The following is a 21,832-nucleotide window of genomic DNA, read 5'->3' as shown; positions in this document are numbered from 1 at the left end:
CTTGTCAGATATCACAAAGTGCTTGTCCATTCTTTTCATTTTCGTTTCGTTTCATCTCTCTTTTTTGTGGTTTTGGGGTAAACTAAGAGTAACACGAGGAGCTTGAAAAGACCTGGGAGGGATGATAGCCGCTAACGTTTAGCCTTTGCTGTCGCAGTTGGCGCAAGTCCAGATCTTCTAGTTAGCGTCCGCTCTGCTTCTTGGTGGTGCTGTAGAAGGAGCTCACTATGCAAGCGTCTCATAGTCGTGAGAGTTCGCGACAGGTTCATTCTCTAATATGCGCCACTACATAGCGGTTGTTCTCCTCCAATCAGTGGTTCAAGTCAATAGACAGAGCGGAAATGATCTGTACCTCAAGGAGTCGAAAAAACGCGAGGAAATATTCCTGCACTTCTCAACTTCTCTACACATCATGCACTGCTTCCTGATGTTCTGTGCCACCCGCCAAGACGATCTCGCCTTTGTGCAATTCTCACGTGGGTTAACAAAATGTTAACTTCCCTCTGTAGTTTTGTGCCATTGGAGGAATGATCATGGAATTAACTGTAAACAGTGAGCTCAACATTTAACGGGTTCAGTGAGCGGTATGGCTGTATGGGCGGTCAATCCGTCTTCCTCTTTCTTTTTTAATTCGAATATCCGAATAGCATTGCGCGTTTCACTAATATTGCAAAGCTGCATGATACATTAAGGATCAAAAACAATAATCAGTTACAAGCTCTTATTGGAGCATGAATTTTTGCGAATAAAATCGGCTTGTAAAAATTAAGAAATACCTATAGTGTATTTGCTGGAAACTTTAGTTCAGATAATACAAACCCCTAAATGCAGAACAACGTTTTGATGCTTATTAGATGAGCAAGGCTTTCGAAATAGAGCAACAATGTAAAGTGAATGATGAATAGCCTAATTTGTGCTTATATACCACTTGTTAATAGAGGTTAAAATGGACGAGTTAACTAGCCAAAATTCATTAAGGTGGGGCCTGCGAGCTGTTTCGTGTTGAAAGCAAAATTTTAATAGACTGATTATAATTTTTAGGCGCTAAAATGCTTTTTTTTTGGGGGGGGGGGGGGAGGGGCAAAACCTATGCGCAAAGATAGTGAAGAAATAGAAACGTGGTTATATAATAGTATTACGTATAGTTCAAGTTGAATGTTTTTACGAGCATATGACGAAATGGTATTTCTGGCTTACACAAGGCCAACTAGATGCCGCATTGTAGCTGTACAAAACCATCAGCCATGATATAATCTAAAAAAAAAATCACCTTGCAAAACTAATTCTTTTTTAAACATAGCACCAGTGCTTGTGGCTCGTACTGGTCTACTGTGGTAAATACTAAGAATGATTTTGCATGAATTGATCACCAAGCATCTTCATCGGAACGTAGCACGTACATTAAACCTCAAATTTGGTGACCCCATGTAACAAGTAGAGAGATGAGGTTACTATGGTTCAGCATATACACGTAAAAGCAGGTACGTTTTTGAAACAATCACGCGTTTCGAGCTTTGCCTTTAAAATTACCTTTCATATTAATACCTCACCTATGCCATGCGGTGTATTTTATGTTGTGATCTCAGGAGGCGCAGCGTGCTTCATATTTGCTCCTTGCGTGCTCCTTATTTATTACGTCATTCTCCACGTAGGTATAAATGTGCTTTCAGACATCCGCTCATCGGTTGCTGATATGTGGCATCCGTGTGATCACAATGTTTCTTGCTCTATTTGCACCCCAAGAATAGAAGGCTTGAACAATTCAAAGGCTCAGTTGATGAATCACTGCTACCAAGAATGCATGGGGGACTTTGAAGCCAATGATTGTTTTGTCTCCGGGATGTTGACAAAACTACAAATATACAGTTTACTAAAAAACACTTTTTACAGCTCTGAACTAACCATGTAGATCAGTGAAGGGATGTGGGTTGACAAAATGCTCACTTTCTATTAAACATTTTTACATCTAAAATCAATGAAATCTGAGGTCATCTCATTCTTTGTCGCATTCACGGTTACACAGAATTGCATACAGCGGTGGGCCTGCCTGTACTCTTTATTTCATCTAAGTCGCAGTTTGAAAGATAAAATGGATGTAAGATTATAATATTGTTTTGTTTAAAGAGTGCAAAAAGGACAGATCGGTGAGATGCATTCCTAAATTGCAAAAATGCACATATGCATATGACGCTTTACGAACCACTGCCCTGTCTCCTGTTGCAAATGCATTGTCTCCTGTTGAAAGGCAACGGTATTGGGCCTTTAAAGTACTAGGCGAGATGTCATCAGGGCCTCTTAGGCAATTTTCAGTAGCACGCCGGTATATATTGTGGGGCTCAGGCGCATGAAAATGTGGACAGAAACTTTTGCATATTACTCACCTTGTGAATTTGCCCAAGAGATTCTCTTCATTCATATGGTCTCAATGCTTTACCCCGAGCTATATTGTGATTGCCTACAACGCTGATCAATTATTGGATTCTCCGCGAATAATAGGTGTTGAAATTACATGCATTAACAGCGTTTCTGAAATGCAGGTCCATTTACCATACGGGGAACTTAAAAACGATTTTCGGGGCCAGCGAAACACCCGCTAACAAAAATACAAGAAATTCGTGCGATAGCTCTTGGCTAGAACATTTTTCCGGGTTTAAAGCGCGGGCGATCAAAGAAGCCTTTAGTTATTCAAAGCGAAAGAAACGCGAGACGAGAGCGTCTACGCGTTTGTTGATGCCGGCATCGGTGGAACTCGAGCACTGACTGCACTGCTGGACTGTGCTGCAGTGCAAAGCGCCTCGCAAGTCAGACAAATGAGCGAAACAGTGCTAGGAGAATTGCAATCCCTTCTGCTGGATTGCATACAGGCGCAGGCGCGCTGCTTTGTCCCTACCTCCTATGCGGACGACGGCAGACCGCTAATCGAATCCGAGCTTTCTAGAAGGTAGAGTAGCCTTCACTCAATCCTGTTTCCACGCCCAGACACCGCACCTGCGGTAGCCGTCCGCACAACCCCTCCCCCTCCCCTCCACGTTTTTAGGGGACGCTCGCCACTTCTATGAGTTCATGATTGGTGTTCTACAAGGGGTCCCCGATACACCTTTGGCTGAGAACCACTGCATTATCATATTCCCGGAAGGAAAAGTGCAATAATAGCTGCACACAACAGCATGCGGCATTCAACTTGTGTATGTTCTGTAAACCTCCCAGGTAAAACATATCAAAATTACGATGTTGTGAAAGGCAAACCCGTCTAAATGACTATCTAGAGCTGTGTGAATATACATGACGTTATTATAGCGAATCTTTTCCGAAATCACTCGCCATTTGAACGCTCGCCTAGTGGGAGTGACTCGTGATTCTGAATTTGGGAAGAAATAAAATGATTCGCTTCGAATGTTGAGTGTGAAAATGGACATAAATCATTGCAATTTATGAAGTAATGTAACTCTCCTAATTCTCCTGGAAGGATTGTTCCTGTATAAATAAACATGACAGGTATAAATTAGCCCTGCACGTGATTTGATATTTAGAAATTCCCAAAGCGAAACACATCATCGTACTGGATTACTATATAACTGAAGTAACCGATACATATTTCCAGCTTAGAGGGCTATGCTTGTTATATTCGACCGACATATTCTTCTCTATGTCATGGAAGAATCTAAATATTGGGCATGACCTTGAGAAGTATTGATTAATGCAGGCCTTGCCTGAAACCCGAAGGCAAAAATGTGCTGATATAAAAGGAAGGAATGGAGTTTAATTCATTTATATTTGTAGATACGTTGGTTTGTCATTAGAAAACAATGATTACATTGAAAATAGCTCTCACTTGTATGCCATTTTAGTGATATTAGCTAACTAAAAATACTGCGAGGTGCCCTGTCAAATATTAGGAGTACTGGAAAATGAAACAAATAAAATCAAACAGACATGCGATGATAGGGTACATATATTTAGAAAAACACAGAAAAGCTGCATAACAAAAAATAACAATCGATTTTTGTTATCTAATATAGGTTACTTTACAAATAAGCTTGCATGGCAAAATCTGTAAAGTATAATGTTGACACGTGCTTAAAGCTAGAAGAAGAAGTAGCGAAATGGGACGAAGTAGAAGACGTTGAAGTGCCCGCCCGTTCCTGTTGCCCGCGTTCCTGACTCAGCTCTCCCGGTGCCCTCGTGTAAGTCGATCACAGCACCGTTTGCCTGTAGAAAGTCAAGGGCCAGGATCAAATCCCTCGAACACTCGCGCAAGACGACGAATTCACCGACGTAGGCGAAACCGCGAATGCTGATTCGGGCTGTGCACCTTCCGACCGGACTAATGAGGCGACCTCCAGCTGTGCGAATGCTAGGGCCCAACCACGGCGTCAAAGCTTTGCTGAAGTCCTGGGCGAGGGCATGGCTCATCACCGAATAATCTGCCCCAGTACCAAGTAAAGCGACAGCTTCAGTACCGTCAATTGTAACACGCAGATCAGAGGTAGCCCTTCGGATGCTGTCGCTACCCTGCCCCTGTAAGAAATCAGCGTTTCGGCGTATAGGTGACGGAGGATCTTCGGTTTTCCCGACAGCAGCGGCCTTGCCTCCGGAGACCGCTGGAATTAGTTTTCCCGACCTGGACTGGGATAACACCGTTCAGGATTGCCAGCGTCTCGGCGAGGACTTGGGGAACGGTAACGCCGAGGAGACGATGATCTAGAGTCATAACGGCTTTATGTTCCAGGACTCTGACGAGCCTACAGGTGAGCTTCGATTTCGAATGGTCGTTCGCCGTTCTGTGGGCAACGATAGTTGGGCGCGAAACCAGCAGGCCCACTCGGCGATATGGGCAGGATCTGTAAAGATGACCCGCCTCACCGCAGTGGTAGCAGAGGGGCCGTCGGTCCGGTGTACGCCACACATCACATTTCCGTGGCCGCTGATAGACTGGTCGAGCAGGCACACGGGAAAGACCGGACTGCTGCACTGTTTGAGTGGCGGTATTCACGTCGTAGACTGGTTGGTTGGTTTGGTTTGTGGGGTTTAACGTCCCAAAGCAACTCAGGCTATGAGAGACGCCGTAGTGGAGGACTCCGGAAATTTCGACCACCTGGGGTTCTTTAACGTGCGCTGACATCGCACAGCACACGGACGCCTTGCTTTTCGCCTCCACCGGAAAGCTGTCGCCGAGGCCGGGATTCGATCCCGCGTCCTTGGGAACAGTAGTCGAGCTTCGTAACCACTGCGCCACCCCGGCGGGGTCGTCGTAGACTGGTGCTGGCGCCTGACACAGGACAGCTGCATATGTAGGTCGGGCCTCAGTCTGTCTAGGAATCTCAAGAGACTTGTTGCTGCTGCGATGCCAGGCGCACCTTGTCCCGGACGACTTGAGATAGCGATGTTACAGACGGCGCGCTGGGAGACAGCTGGAGGGCTTGTAATTCCTCCCTGATGATCGACCTGATTAGGTCACGTAAAACGGCTACGTCAGTCCCTAGCGGCATCGAAGAAATAGCGGGCCGAAAGGTGCTTACATCTCGATTGTATTGCTGGGCTCGTTGCAGGAGCGTCGCCTCCATGGTGGCCGCTTCAGTGAGGATTTCGGCAACGGTACGCGGTGGACTGCCACCAGACCGGCGAAAAGCTCCTGCTTGACCCCGCGCATGAGGTGGCGAAGCTTTGTCTCCTCGGCAATTGAGGGGTCAGCACGCTTGAAGAGGCGCGTCATGTCCTCCGCATATATGCGGACGCTTTCGTTAGTGCGCTGGTTGCAGCAGTGAAGCGCAGCTTCCGCTTTCTCCCGGAGGTCTGCGTTGGGGAAAGTAGCTAGGAGATTTATGCGAAATGTCTCCCAGGTGGACAGGTTGTTTTCGTGGTTCTCGAACCATGTCCTAGCGGAGTCTTCAAGCGCAAAAACGACGTTATGGAGTTTACGGTCGTCGGTCCAACCGTTGTAGCGGGCGACCCGCTCAAAGGTGTTCAGCCAGTCCTCCGCATCTTCCTATACATCGCCGTGAAAAGATGGCGGTGTTCGCAGCGTGTGGTAGAGAATGGGCGCCGGGGACGCCCTATTTGTGGCTATTTCCGATGGGAAAGTCGATCGAGGCTGCGTCGTCCTCGTCGGGGTGGTGTGAGGTCCGAATTCTGGTGACTGACCGCGGAGACGGCGGCTAGGGCGCTGATGAACCGGTGTGAACTCCGTGTTCTTATCTCGTAGGCGTACGCAGGTTGGGAAGCGTATGCGCAGCACTACTCCACTAGGTGTGTAACGGTTTTTACACCAAAGAGTTGCTTTAACCGCTGAACGAGGGCACCGGGAGAGCTGAGTCATGATATTGTAACAACCGTTACAATATCTACATAATAGGGTGCCCTGTTCAAAGCCGTTGCCATACTGAGGGTGAAAATCATAAAACCAAAAAATAAAGTCAAGTGGCCACACAAGGATGTAACTAAAGATAAAGAGAAAAAGATAACGGCAGAAAGAGAAAAAAGATATAGGATCCTTAACATACAATCCACCTTTTTGACGGCTGCTCCGGTACAAAAATAAGCGAGAATGCATTCATTAGCAAGGTGCTTTTTTGAACTGGTTGAATTAATTTGGCCATTGTGCTGGATTTGTAATCAGAGAGAAGAATCAGTAATCTCGCTAGTTTGTTTCTGATGGTCTTCGTTTTTTTAAACATGTTTTCGATCATAGTGCAAAGGGTGTGGAAGAAACTAAGAAGAGTTATTGTAGCCCGGTATCGCCTAGATGTCCCAAGAAGGTACTGATGAATCTCCGTGTTATAGTGGCATAATAAGTCTCACCAAGGCCCACTGGGTTCAGAAAGCGTTGTTTCACAGATGGCCTTGCTGGCTAGTCAATAATTCCTGTACTTCCCACAATTCCGCAAAATGCTAGTGTGGGAGGAGTTGTCTTTCCAAAAAAGTTTGTTTCGCCACCCTTAATGCCCGAAAAGTTCAGAGTCTCCCCTCCTGAACCCGATCACAAATTCCTCCTCCATCCTATTGAGACTGCGGGCGAGACAATACTAACATGGATAAATTTAAGCACGTGTTCTTTGGCACCGAAGTTCAAAGTGCAAAAATGAGAGGCAAAACAAACCTGCATGAATACAGGAAGTTTCTTAGTTTTCCTGAGTGTCAGATATGTGCCACTCTATAAGCGCATTAGGCGTTGCGGATCTTTGCCGCCCATCGAGTGCATGCACACTATTAAGAACGGTTTGTGTAAGTCCTCTGAGTACATTTGCGTATTAAGAATGTGTGGCGGAAATAATCTCAGGCTATTAAGAGCGCCAGAGTGCGAACGTGAATGTAAACTACCTATAATGTATTTATGTGCGGAGAGGAAGCTGCATCGCTAGGAGTTGCACGTATAGACGTCGCTCAGTAGTTGCTACACAAATAGGACGGCCTTTACATAGCAGAATATAACAACGGCATTTGCGAACTGCAGCGGCGTACATCTCTGTTCCTGACAAAATTGTTCGATGATTTCTTTTTTGTTGCAGACATGGGAAAAATGGAGGAGCAGTCTTTACAAGACGAAGTTGAAGGGGCAGCTTACGGGTTCTGTGCAGCTTACGTTAGTTGATATGTTCAGTGAATTAAATAAATCCAGCCCGTTGTAACTGGATGGGATTCAGAATAAGAGGGTTATAGAAGGGCAATGAAAAACACTGGCTTACGAATGATGTCATCAAGGAAGTCACACGGCAGGTTGATGACGCTATAAACGTTTTGATGGAATGCTACTCCTGGCTGGAATTAGAACTCACGACATAAAGGACATTATCAGAGCCTGCGCCGCCAGAACGCACAGGCGCGTGACGAATGACATCGAGAATATCATGACCTAATTTTCTAGTAAATAAAAACAAACCAGCCAAGAAGATGCATACAAGAAAAAACAGAGACGTTCGTCTTCTTGGCCGGTTAGTCCTTCTTCTTGCAATGCACCAACTAGCCCAACAACTTGTTTTATTGATTTTCACGTCTCGTTCAACCTCTGTCACCTGTCTGATATGTAGGAAAAGGAATGCCTGCAATGTCATCATGTTCTACTAGAAGAGGCACGAATTAATCCCGCCGAATTCAAAAGGGCAGCTTTCCGTTAATTAGGTGTGTTTTCAAGGTTATGCTGTTACAAAATCATGTGTTCACGCTATAGACAGCAGTTTCAAACAACATGTTCAAAGGTTAAGGTTAGCGGGCTTCCAGATGGATGTGATAACTGGATAGCTGGCAATAATATTAAGAAAGGTTGTCTTTTATTAGAAATGATACACAGGTCCATATCAGTAGCTATATGGATCACTAGTATGCGGCGATCCCGTATATCTATCGGTTATATCATCATCATCATCATCATCATCAGCCTGATTATACCCACTGCAGGGCGAAGGCCTCTCCCATATTTCTCCACTTAACCCGGTTCTGTGCTAGCTGCATCCACTTTACCCCTGCGAACTTCTTAATCTCATCCGCCCACCTAACTTTCTGCCGCCCCCTGCTACGCTTTCCTTCCCTTGGAATCCAGTTTGTTACCCTCAGCGACCATCGGTTATCCTCTCTTCGCACTACATGTCCTGCCCATGTCCATTTCTTCTTCTTAGGTTATATTATAAGCTTATGCAAATCGGCAATACATGTGGAGGTAAAGTGTTATTTTCGGTTCATAATAAGCTAGATAAAATTTGTGCGGTATTTGATAGAAGGGTTAGGGACCAAAAACAAAAACGAAGCACAAGAAAAACTGCATGCCGAGTGGAGCATGATTTGCGTTTTGTGTATGAGGGGATTTGAGGGGATGTGTATGAAATTTCGTTTTAAACGCTGGAAAATTACATAGGGCAAACCGGCAAATGTATTAATACGCGCCTGTGCCAATATAAAGTCTCTTTGAATAGTGCCCCTTTATTATAAGGACTCATTTTAACAAATACAGTGGGTCCAATCTGCCTACTAGGAAAAACTGCCTACCGCTTATTATTGAAACCAATATTAATTTTAGACACAAAGATCAATTGACTAAGGAATTGTCAGGGTCTTATCATATTCACATGAGCAGTGACACGTCCGGCAGCTCACAATCTGTAACCATCCAAGTTCCGAGATGTCATAGCTGGATACCTAGGAAAAATCAGTGAAGAGCATGGGCTTTCGGTTGTCTTCTGCGCGTATTTAACCTGTGTTTCTTTGAATAAACTTTTAGTTTATAGTAGCGCTTGTCCTTGTCCTTCCTCTCTCGTTGTTGTTCCTCGTCGCAGTGCTGGTATTTTGCAACCGGCTACAGAGGCAGAGTTCGCCATCTGCGGTGGGCTTGGGCAGAGACAATGGCGTAAAGCACACGGATTCTCCAGGATGTATGACTGTCGCCGAAAATGTAGGAGGATTTCCCCAAGTCGCAAATATAGAACACTAAAAGCCAGAGCATTCTCCAGTTTCTAACAAAAAAACGATTTACATGAGTTTCTATAGGATGTCTTATGGAATGTTTTCGGAATAAAAAAAAAAAACCCAGGTCTCAATCTCATTTCACGCCGATAAGCAGTTGTCAGATCTTTTTTTCGACAGTAGAAAGGTACGAGTTTCGCAACTCACTGATACCAATTGACCTTGAAGCAGAAAGTGGCAACTAATTATTTCTATGCGTCGTGAAAGCACTAATGTATGCACGTTAACAAACCTCAAGTTAATCAAATAAGGGCATTTTAGATAACCTGGTTGGATCTATTGGTGCTGCCAGTATGTAAATGGAGTGATGTAAACAATTCTTTAGCAGCCTTTTCAAAGCACGTGATGTTTTTTATTTGGACCTATAAACCTTCATTTCTAATTACAATTTGTAAATATTCACATGTAAGTTTAGAAGCCTCTTTGGATTATTTACTAGTTTTGTTCCCATTGTCCTTTATTGCCTAAGAGTGCATTTGAAATTGTTTTCCTTTTGTCTGTTTTCTCTGGGACGCAATTCAACCGCTATGATTCTTTCGAGCAAAGGTGATTGCCTAGACTTCTGTACGTTGCTTATCACTACGTCGCCTGACTGAAGCGTATCTTAAAGTATTTACTTGTTGAATTCGCATTTAAGGTTTAACGGCTTTCAAGCGTTGGTGTTTTGTTCCCTCGGATGTATATACTACAATGGCTGTCAGGAGTATCGTAACATGCCTACCTGCCCATCACCTATAATCCGTTTATTCATAATTGTCAAGGCACCTGTGAAGGTATCATTCATTGCTTGAACACCAAGAATTTAATAACTTAAATTCCTGAATTCATCTTTTCTTTCTCTTAAATGAGCACGTGGTGGTCTTCGGGCCTTCATTGCGTGTGCGTGCGAAAGTTAACTTTTCTTAAGGACACAGGGTTGATTAATACCCTTTAAAACTCATCTGTGTGTGATTATGTGCGTGTGAAAGTTAAGTTTTCTTAAGGACACAGGGTTGATTAATACCCTTTAAAACTCATCTGTGTGTGATCATGTGCGTGTGAAAGTGTGCAACACCGATTCTCTTTTTTTCTCATTTATTTCCCCTTCCCCTCCCACACTCTGTCACTTTCATCCCTCAACCCTCATCAGGAGTAGCATGCTAGGCTTTCCACCAGGCAGACATCTCCTGTTGCCATTAAAATATCTCTCTCTCTCTCTCTCTCTCTCTCTCTCTCGGGCCTTCAAATGTTGCAATATTTTCTTCACATTCCCATGACTTCAGGGCCATTATAGTCATTGAGTGCATTTCAATAAATAACAGGTTTTAAGCGAACCTCAATTTTGTTGAACATTTAACATTTGCCGAGTCTGTGCCGAGTAATGTGCCGAGTCTGGTTAATATGGGTCGCTTTCACTACATGCCGCTTGCTCACAGGGCAACATCAATAAAGAAGAAACGGGCTGAGAACATTTCCGCGGGCAGCTTCGCTTCTTCATGAAAAATAATTTGCGGGACACATCATACAAATTTGACATCTCCCGTCAACAGCCACCTCTCGATGCCCTGTTCCTGGCACACGGCGCCATAGTAGTAAAAGCCAATGATGAATATTTTTTACACTGAGGAGGCAGAGGATCTGCAAATTAATCATAGCTTTTGCGCATCGATCGTAAGGACGAAATGACCGATACACTTGTAACATCAAATAAGGTTTCACAGAAAAGTTGACGCAGGCATGAAGCACGAAAAATAAATTTCTTTATTGTTTTAAAAATTGCAATGCGCTCGACGGTACAGGTTGATTGATCACAAAAAAAAGGATATATTATTTGCTTAACACGTGAAAAATGACAGTATACCACGCCAGGCACTAAAGAATCTGTTTAAAAGGTATTAGATGATTCTCTTCATGCGGATTGAAAATAATGGCTGAGGTGTATGATTGCATTCTCTTTGAATCCTGGACAAAATATGGTCCTTGTGGAATTATCGAATTCCCGTTTTCAGAGTGGCATAGTATGTATGAAATTTCGCATCTCTTTATTCTTTAGCATTTTTTTTATTTTCGTTTATGTGTATACATTACAGTTGAATTTAATAGCTTCCGTAATATGTTAGCTTTATCCGAAAGCGACCTCGCCCCTAAAAGGCTTGCATTTCTCGAAGCATTCTCCGGTACTAGCGAAGTTGTTTCGATTCCCACGGCATCCTCCGTAGATGAACCGCTCACATCTTCCGTTACGGGTGTTGTAGAAGTAGCGTGTCAGACGCTGTTTGCATGGCCCGCGGTCACGCCGCAGTCTGCACTCAGGAGCAGGCCTCGCTGCAGGAGAAAGAATTTCCTCGTTTAGTTAATTCTCTTCTCAGAAATGTGCAGGATCCCACCACCACTTGCGTATACCTATCTTCCATTACGGAAGAAGTACCTTCTTTTCGTGGACATCTGCTGTTAAAAACACGATTCGAAATTATGCGTATGTGAAATAAGTTTGGGCTGCAAAATACAGAGATTCAGCCTCAGTGCCAACTCTCAACAGCTATCTTGGTTTCAGCGGCTTAAGATCCTATGTCATGCTTGGAATCATTGAAACCTTAAGTACGGTATCGAGCTAACATTAAGTAGAATGCAGACATAAATCTTGTAAATCTTGTTACTCACGTTGGTCGCCTTGAGGGTTGAAAAGGCGCTCACAGCAGGCAACGCTGAGAAGGGCGAGGAGGAGCAGTACCAGGACTAGTTTGCCCATGTTAATTGAGAGGCGCTCTGGATTGGAACTGCGATATATTAAGGGGTAACCGCACGCATGGGTAAGAGCATTGACATAGTAACCGCACGCTGACACACAAACAAAAATGGCTCATACCTAAATGCCGATGAAAACAAAGCATCAGTAATTTTTATATGATGCTGCATGTTTTATACGCACAGTATTATTTGTTTCTTTGCAGTTTCATTAAGTACGTCTTATGTAGTGTTCAATGGGAAATCAGGAAGGATGATTAAATTAGTCTGCATAATATTTTCTTCCAGGCCGTTACTTTAATTGCTTTATATATATATAGGCTTTAGTAGCCGACGGAATAATATTGACCAGACACTATTCGCAAATCGTCACCCTGCTGGCCACACTTTTTTGAGGCCAGTAAATCCTGTAGTTTCTTTAGAACCAGTGAACCGGTGACTATCTACTCCCATGCACAATTAGGACGGTTTTGCATTATTACAAGTGATGTGTAAACCGGCCTATAGTATTTTTCTTCTAAAGCCACTTGTTACAGGCCCGTCCCTAAGCGAAAGTAGTGGGCGTGTTTCGGCCTTACCCGGTCACCATATTCACCTTTCATAAGCACGCTTTGCGCATTATGCGCACATTTTCGCAACGGGAACCTGGATTGCTGTACTGGCTAACATATTCTCAGAACCTTATAAACAGGCTACTTTTTCGTACTTCGAGACTACAAAATATATATTGCTCTATAATCAGGACGTGTAATTATTGGCAGGCCGCAGAAAGTTTGAGAGTTAAAATGTTTCGCTAACATTGTGCCCGAGCGCCTACACAGGGCATTTCATGGGAAAGAATGGTGAGGATAATCAAAGCATTGAGGGTCTCTCGGTTGTGCCGCAAAACATGCCTGTGTCTTGCTCTTTTTAGTAAAAACTTTTAACTTCCAAAAGCACCCATGAATATGATGGTAAGAAGGAATAATTATATTTGAAGGATGCGTATGAGACATTAAAGGCCACTCGCGCATAATGAATGACGTCTAAAATTGTCGAAATTATTTGGAAAATTACCGCAGATAAGCACCTTCATGACTTTTCAATAAATTGCGCAAAACACTATATGTAGAGGGTTGTTTTGTTTCATAAAAGCTGCGTAAATTAATTCGACGCAATAACGAAAAATATTTAGCTAAACAGCGCACTAATTATATGAGTAGAAGGTGTTGAAACAGTTTCAAACAACTGAGTCTACCAGCCGTGCGAATGTGCCTTTACTTAATTAGAGAGTGCATGTGCTAAAAAACATGTAAGTATTAGATATCGATAGTGTCTAGAGACTGTTTTGCAGAAAAGCATTACAAACGGCATCACAGAAGATAAAAAGCACAATTTAAACAAAAAATTTATATTTGCATTTTTAAATTTTTCGTGCTTGTACCCAGTGCTTCTCAGAAGTTAATGTGTTAATCCTCAGCATCTGAGCAATTCAACAGCCGTAAATATTTTAAGGGCGAATATCAGAACTTGAATGTTCGCGCCAACATCTAATTAAAGAACAATAAAACATACTATTTGGACCCGCTAAATTAAACAAGGCGAAATTTTGTTCGTGTAATACGCTGACGAGACACCCGATTCTCACTCTTCATCATGTCCTGCACACCACCATGAGATCGGCTGTATCATGTCCTTTAAATTATTCTACTTAGCTGTCAGATTATTTCTACTAGGCAAGACGAAGTACTTTGTGACGGCTAGTGTGGACACATCCTGTTCACTCCACTCATTGGCCAAGTGGAGTATACTTCGCACATTACGGCCCACATCATACGAGCTCTAATAGAACAAAAGGTGTCTCACTCACATCCTTTTCCAATGACGCCAGCAGAAATTGTGGTTTGTACTGCTTTGCGGTGCTATATATGGGGTCTAACGCTGCCAAAGTTTATCTATTGAACCTCCTTCCACCGAATCTTGTGAGCCAGTCGTAGGCCGCTTTCGATGGTATGTCGAAACAACACGAAACGTACTGCTCCTTTAGATATATTAATCTCTATAAGATGCGTGTTTTCAAGTCAATTAACTCTCTGAACTATGTATTAAAGATATCTCTCACGAACACAGGAAGCTACGCCCCCTGTTGAGTTTTTGTTTTTGTTTTTCGACGTCCGGGAGGGCAGAGTGCATACGATTAGCGTTGGCCTTAGTCTCTTCCGTTGTTACGCATGAAGATCATTAATAGTGCCGCTCTTCGGCACCCGCTGACAAAAGCTGAACCTCCGGTGTTAAGGAAACGCAGACAAAAATGCTTGCGAGCAAACAAAAAAATCTTTATTTGGCAGACCGGCATGGTGAAGGAACGGATTGGAATGCCAACGCCAACGATAGTTGTGCCTCCGCCACACTTGTCGCAGTAGTAACGTTTCGCGTTTCTTAGTTTCCAATAAACCAAAAGCATTACTGAGAAGGAATGAACGTGCAATGGAATGACAAGTCTATTATGCCTTTTCTCCTTTCTAAAGATGGATAGCATTCGACATCATTGGTGTTAATAGCACAATTTTGATTATTCTCAGCACGCATGCGCACACAAACATAAATGCCACAGTATGCTTACCTCAGGGTATTTTTTCATTACTCATAACAATAAAACCCTGGAAAATATAAATATCTAAGCCTCAAGTTTTTTTTCGGAAATTAATACGAGCATGTTGCCAGTGGGAGTAGAATTGTTTAATTTTGCGCACCTCGTTCGACACAACGAACTGAGTAAGAGATGTTGCCCTTCTGCTCTTGTGGTTGAGAATGACAAATCATACATAAACAAACAGGCACTGTCCCAAGATTTTGCTGTTTGAAAATAATGTGGAATATGCTCCAAAATATATATAAGCCTTCAAATGTTTCAAATGGCCACAATGGCACTGATATCTGAGATTATAATTGTTATAAGGCATTGTTACAATACGTAGTCTGAACAAATGAAATGCGGAATTAAATTTTTTTCTGCTCGGAAGATGTCACTTTATTTTTGGATTGTCTGATTAAATTTTAGTCAAATCAGACATATGTCAGTGAATCACAGATCATTACCATTTTTGTGAATAATAACAAAGAATAACACACATTTTTTTCGTATAATTTAGCCATGCGATGCATTATATGGCTTCATCATTTAGTCCTTGTGGAAGCGATTTTATACTAACAAATCTGCCAGTTTTGATTTTGCATGTTTCAATCACAAGAGGCCAGTATCACTAAATAATGTACGTATATATTGAAAAAGCTTGCTCCATATATTCTCAGTGGCCGGGCTGTCATGAAGATGATAATGATGCAATTCGCTCTATGCCAGAAGTAAGCCCTCACTTACTAAGGTTACCGCAGTATATATTATAATCTCTAATCAGCTGAACATATATGAGCAGATACACTAGCTGCCGGAGAGAGACAGCAGTTATGTGCTTTGATCCGAAAACCTAAATTCCACATTTTCGTAATTTATGTAGTTGCCAATTTTCTGATACCGCAAAAAAAGAGTGACACCTCTGGTTCAAGCGATGACTTCATAGTGATGCGAAGCTAACCTTTTGAACGGATGAAATGAGCAGCGTAAGACCACCGGCTCATTTTTGTAATGCTAGCCACAACGCTCATTGGCAGTGGGATCTCTCTGACCCTTGTGTTAGCTGCCGCCGTACCCGCCAAGGTAAATAAAGAGGCAATCATGATAATTGGCTCAAGCTTCTTGGCGCCAAGGTTAATGCCGCCCTCAGCTATAAAAGTTCATCTGCTTTTATTCACGTGCCCACGATCTCTGTTTCAGATGTAAAGCAGGAGTAAAGGCGAGGCGAGTCTAGGATAGGGGGATAGAAGTTTCGAAACGTAGCATCGGCCGCATCCGCCTGGTAGTGAAGGACAAACACGCTGGTTTGTCAGCCGATCTAATGATAAACGTACATGGTGTAAATCGTGCTCTGTTAAGAAAAATGTCCTCAGGACTGTGACCTAAGATAAAATTACAAAAATTTGAACTACAAATGATGAAATCCAATTGATGCGCTTCTCCATGCAGTTGAAAAATAGACTTAACATTACCATTTAGTCACTTGAGGCAAAACAGTTTCGTCGATCTTCGTTTCCGTCGTCAACATCATGCATGATAATCGTAACTGCGTTTCGCCTTCTACTTCGTACATGTTCCAATTTTTTAACGTTTCTTAATCGGTAACGCAGATAGAAATACCAAATGTAAAAAAATGCGATTTTCAGCTCTTGCTGAGTTAGTTTTCAGGCATTTCATATTGGTAAATCCAAGTAGATGACAATTTATATGCAATAAACACAGTCTTCGCTTGCACATTTGATGACACAGGAGATGACGTCGGGTAGAGAGGGCATTTCAATTGTAATAAGTGGGAGGCCACACACAGTGCATTCGAATGCGCATTTCGCTTCTGATACTTTTAATTGCGTTGCCGATTAAGAACATTCAATAATTTGCCTGTGCCTCAATATCAGACCTTTCACATTTGTAATACAAATACCTTTGTTTCACATATTCAAGGATGTTAGGGGTGCATCTAAACGCCTTGAAATAGGTTTACAAAGAGCTGAAAAGCGGCAGCAAACGAGCACGGACGGAACAAGGAAGGGAACATAACAATAACAAAAGAAATATACATGGCCAAACATTATCAGAACAAAAATCTTTTTGCAAGAAAAATACATGAGTTATAACTGCGAAAACACTATAGTATAGGGAAAGAATAAATACAGAACAAGGCATTAAAGAAAATGCAAAGCAAATAAAAAAAGCTGCAAAAAATACTTAAAACCTCATTGCCTGAGTTAAGATAGCTTGGGATTAAAAACCGGAGCATTTGACGGCCGCACATTTTACGAAGCGATGGAACACACCATTTACGTGTTTGACGAGCTGAGCTATAAATTTTGGGGGCAAGTTAGCTAGATCATCACAAAAGGTATTATGAGTTTTGGTATCTTTCATAACGTTTCGCTAGCAAAACGTACAGAGTTCATTTACTGGCGTAATATTTAATAAAGCAAAAAGAGGTTTTGGTGGGAGCTTTCAACGCGGCGTTTGCAATTATACGAACAGCTTTCTTCTGTATTTTATGCAGCCTACCTATGTTTGATCATGTTGTTGTACACCAAACCAAATGACAATAGCAAATGTTTGATAAAATTAACGCGTTATAAATTATGAGCTTAACACAAAGAGGTACTGAAAAGCGAACTTTGCACAATATGTCTGCGCTTCTCTGCAGTGTTTTGGCAACGTTATTGATATGCAAGCTCAAGGAAACGTTTTATTGGAGTAGGACACTTAGACATTATTGAGGCAGCTATTCCAATGCGTTGGGAACCAAGTGCAAGTATGGGTAACGTAAGGAGTGGTTTGCTTTTTGGTATGACAATACTGCTTTAGGTTTTGCTGCGTTGATCGTTAATGAGAATTCTGAGCTCCATGTAACTGACATGTGCTAGGTTTCATTAGCTTTGAGGGTCAATTCGTCTAGCGTATTAGCTGTAAAGAATATGCTCACATCGTCTCCCTGTATGACATAGTTAATGCTATTGTCAATGATCACTTTGTTATCAATGTAAAGGTTAAACGTTTTCTGTCCAATATAATACTATAATAAAAAATTGGAAACAGAAAATATAATTGAAATGTGTACTAATCACACTCCTCGATGACGTTGAAATGCACCCTTCATATCAGAGTTCACACGGAGTTATCACTACCACGCAGTAATAAAATGTACACAACCACCCTGAATTTACGGGAGAGGCTTAGAACGTTCTAGAAATGTGATAGAAAAAGCCCAATTTCACGTCTCGTTAATATATTTTGTAACTACGATTCAAACATTATGAAATTGGATTTGTCCAGCACGTTGTCTAATCATATCAGAATAATCTTCCTCATCCATTTCACGACTGCATTCATCACGAGCGGTACATTGGCTCCTGTAGCGTCTTCAGAAGTTACCAACTTTGCTGGTACGCCCCCCCGCGGCTAGGCCCTATCCCGCCGACACACATAACGATGTGGAACTAAGTTGCGAGTACACACGACGACATAAACAAGGCGAGCGATCGTTCTACGAAAGTAGAGGCACTATATTCTAGAGGCTCCGCTGTTCGTATTATCGCTCAGCGGTGTCCTTCCTTCAAATGTGTCTCTTCTCTCGAGCTCCGTCATTTCCCTAGTGTGCCTCGAGGCGCACGGATTCGTTCAGGTTGATGACACATATTGAACTAGTAGATGCCGCCAAACCTGGATTTCGCTGGCGCTTTCGGCCATTCCGAGTCCGCCATTTATACCCTCTGCCTGGATGATTTATCATCCGTCATGGTGTGCCGTTTATTATTTTACTCTATCTCACGCTATATTTATTAACCCCCAGCTGGCTCAGCAAGCATGATTACTAATTCCAACCATCTAGCCCAATTTCAAGTTTTGCTAAACTACTAATTCGAAATCAGGGGATATAAAATCCCGGGTGCAACGTTACTGTTTCAATCAAAGGGAAATGAAAAAATAATATCCCGTGTGTTGTGCATTGTGAGTGCGTGTTAAACATATCCCTGAGGTACAAGTTCTTCCACGACACTTAGCAAACGTCCCTAGATTATGACCTATGAGTCAAATCGGCACGTTAAACCCCCAGTTTGAAAATTTATAATTCAGTTTTTGTTGGTCTCGAGCCAAACGTCTGCAATCTCTGAGAACGTCCTGCGACATGGGGCTAAGTTAATGACCGTGTCAGCGTCCTCAAACCCACATGTATGCACTCACATGCACACATAAGCTTGCACAGAGACAGTAATCATTGGTAAAGACACAAACATTATGGCATGCAAGAAAGCAGAACGCTCCTGCGGGAACACGCGCACGCAAGCACGCCCTCATGCTCGTACTCGCGAGCGTACAAAGATGGGCTCACGGGTGCATAAATTAAAATTCTTGGTTCAGTTGTTTTAAAACGTTACCATGCTTAGATATACGAAAACGATTGTGATTTGTAGACGAAAACATATTGCCAATAAATGTCTGAAATGATATGCAGGGTGGTTAAATATCTCCCCTGCACTCATACAGATCACCCATTTCCATCTCTTTGTTTGAGGTTAAGGAGCGCAGTCGGCCAGAGAAAGTAGACGGACTGAGGAGAGCTGACGGTTCGAGGTGTTTAAAAATATTAAGAGGTATGCGGGGCTTAAGGATCAACGTTAGAATTGTTGCACAAATTTCAATAAATTATCAGGGGTGGCTTATCGTCCACTTTTTAGAACATATTCTATGTTTGATCCCCTCAACACAAAGAGAAAAACAAATTGTAGCTGTCACAATTAATAATTATGTGCGTGAGCTTAGGAAAGCTATCTATACAAAATCATGAGGATTTAATAATCGTTTGGGCCTTGATAACTTCTTTGTAGCTCATTGTGCAGGATAAGGCGAATTTCGCATTCTTTATGACCTTTGTGGAAACATCTGAGCAGTTTAAAAACAAACTTTATTGTTTGTTTAGTGATTATACGGCACATATTTGATACTTCTTTTAGAGAACTATAAGCACTATAAGGAATTAAAAAAGCACCTTGTCATGTTCCCAACAAAATGTTAGTCTGGAAACTCTCCTGAAAGCAGGATTTGGCCGAAGAGTTTTCAAATAGTAGCTTTCTTAACAGTTATACTTCTGTAGAAAGTGCAAACTGACAAAAAAATAGTTCAAATATTTAGAAACACGATATTGAAATTTATGCCATGAATTATTACTCCAGAGTTGCCTGGTGAATATTCTTTACCATCCTTTTGAAAAACCTGTGCTGTGTGGTGATTGCTTCGAGTGGCCAGTTTTGTTTTCCGTTTCAGATTTACTGCTGTCAAGCGCCCTTGTCTGCTCACGTGAAATGCTTTTCTGGGTTGCTTCCTTGGCGTGACTCTTCGTCTAGGCGGCATACTCCATCTTCAGCTTGTCGACCACTTTAGTTAGCGAGGATTCCAGATAAACCAGCGTTCGAAGGTCACGTGCTGCATTTTAGTCAATCCAAGCTTCTATTTCGGTTCACCAGTCCATCCGCTGTTGCCACGGTCCAAAATTTGCGGCGGGTGCTTTCCGTGGTTAGTGCGCCCACCTGGCAAAAAAATGTTTAATTTTAATTTTACTATTACACATATTAAAGCCAAACTTGGTGAGAAGTTTCTTCAATACTGTGGGGGTTTGGCATTGCCCTCGACCGAACGACGCGATGAACACCCTTTTCCTCTGTTTCGAGGGGAGCTCCCGTCCTTTCCATTCTAGCCTAGTAACGCCCCAGGCAGCCCTTCCGTCCCCTCCCTTCCCATCTCGATGAACAGCTTCGGTAGCATAGCAAAGACGAAGTACAATGCGGTGGCGGCGGAGCGCGCGGATTCTGCAACGACCCAGGAGCATCGGTGACTCGAAGTGGAAAACTTGGCCTGCTGGTGGCTGTGATTCGATGTGTGTATGTGCACGAGTTAGCGGCGTGGACTTCTGCTCAGAGCATAACCCTAGTTCCGTGAGAACACCTAAACCCCCCCTGCATTCAACACAACAAATTTTTCAAAATACGTTTTTATTTCAAAAAATTGAGATTACAGCCCTGCATCCGACCTTAAATAAAACCAGCGGCACCCATTTGCAAAGCATAGGTCCTCTCACAGTAAGCAAAGCAAATTTTCTCCTTTCGCTGCTCAGCTCACTTACGAAGCCATTCGCGCCATCACGCCGTACGTTTCAGAACTTCGCATTATATGGTTCACACTGTTTACTTGCCACAGAACGCTATGATAATAAGCGCAAAATACGCTTTTTCTAGAGAGGGCTGTAATTTGCGGGGCAAGAATGCCTGTAGGTGCATATACACTGCATTTCAAATATCGGGACACATTAGCCCTGCTTGCCTGCTGCAGCCATTGCCGCTGCTGTTTGATGCGAGGTTTGTTCATGCACTTTCTCGGATAGCTTTCGTTGTCAGTGCCTTTTGTCCAGTTTGCTTGTTCTGCCAAGACAAAAAAGCTACTACAAAGGAAGTTTTCCGTGCGTTGCTGTTAATCGTAATGAAAAATTGTAATTCAATATTTTCTTGTATAAAATATCCAACGCTCGGTGCCGACGAATACGTTGAGAGCTGATCCGTTTGTCCTCACCCTAAGCTGGGGCGTGCACATAGAGGAACCCTATGTTGCGCTTTCACTCAACGCCCTCCTCTGCAACCGCTGACATTTCTCTCACCCCTCCGATGGTGCTTCTTCGTTGTACACATTCTATACATACACAACGCCCATGAGTTGCGTAACCTATAGTAATTAAGACCATGCGCCAGCGAACGATACTTTCTGCTAAGAAATCTCTTTCTGTTTTAATTACAGAGATGCAAAGCAGGCAAAAACTCCTAATTAGGAAATACGACGAAATTCTACTTTTACCTTACCCTAATTTTAAATGGGCATACATGTCTCTCGTAAGCAGGGCCACAAGATGGTGGCCCGCCACGCTTGAGAGCCGTTTTCCGGCAATTTAGGAAACAACCCTGTCCAGAGATGTTACCACCCTAACCAGCGTGGAGGGGCAACATATAGGTTCATTATCCATCGTTATATCTCATGGCCTTC

General features: G+C 42.8%; 1 protein-coding gene across 1 annotated transcript; it reads right to left on the bottom strand.

Moving 5' to 3' along the window:
- Positions 1-11,167: 11,167 nt before the first annotated feature.
- On the bottom strand, positions 11,168-14,131 carry LOC146177017 (kappaPI-actitoxin-Avd3c-like). Its single transcript, XM_084583056.1, has 3 exons — positions 14,024-14,131; positions 12,091-12,206; positions 11,168-11,754 (listed from the first exon to the last, which is right to left on the bottom strand). The coding sequence occupies exons 2-3, from the start codon at positions 12,176-12,178 to the stop codon at positions 11,552-11,554; spliced, it is 291 nt and encodes a 96-aa protein (XP_084439182.1). The 5' UTR covers positions 12,179-12,206; positions 14,024-14,131; the 3' UTR covers positions 11,168-11,551.
- Between the last annotated feature and the right edge of the window lie 7,701 nt (positions 14,132-21,832).

Source organism: Amblyomma maculatum, chromosome 10 (assembly GCF_055883805.1).
Source record: "Amblyomma maculatum isolate TAMU_Amacu chromosome 10, ASM5588380v1, whole genome shotgun sequence".
Lineage (NCBI taxonomy): Eukaryota > Metazoa > Arthropoda > Arachnida > Ixodida > Ixodidae > Amblyomma > Amblyomma maculatum.
The sequence above is the reverse complement of the archived record's forward strand: the minus strand, read 5'-3'. Positions and strand labels throughout refer to the sequence as shown.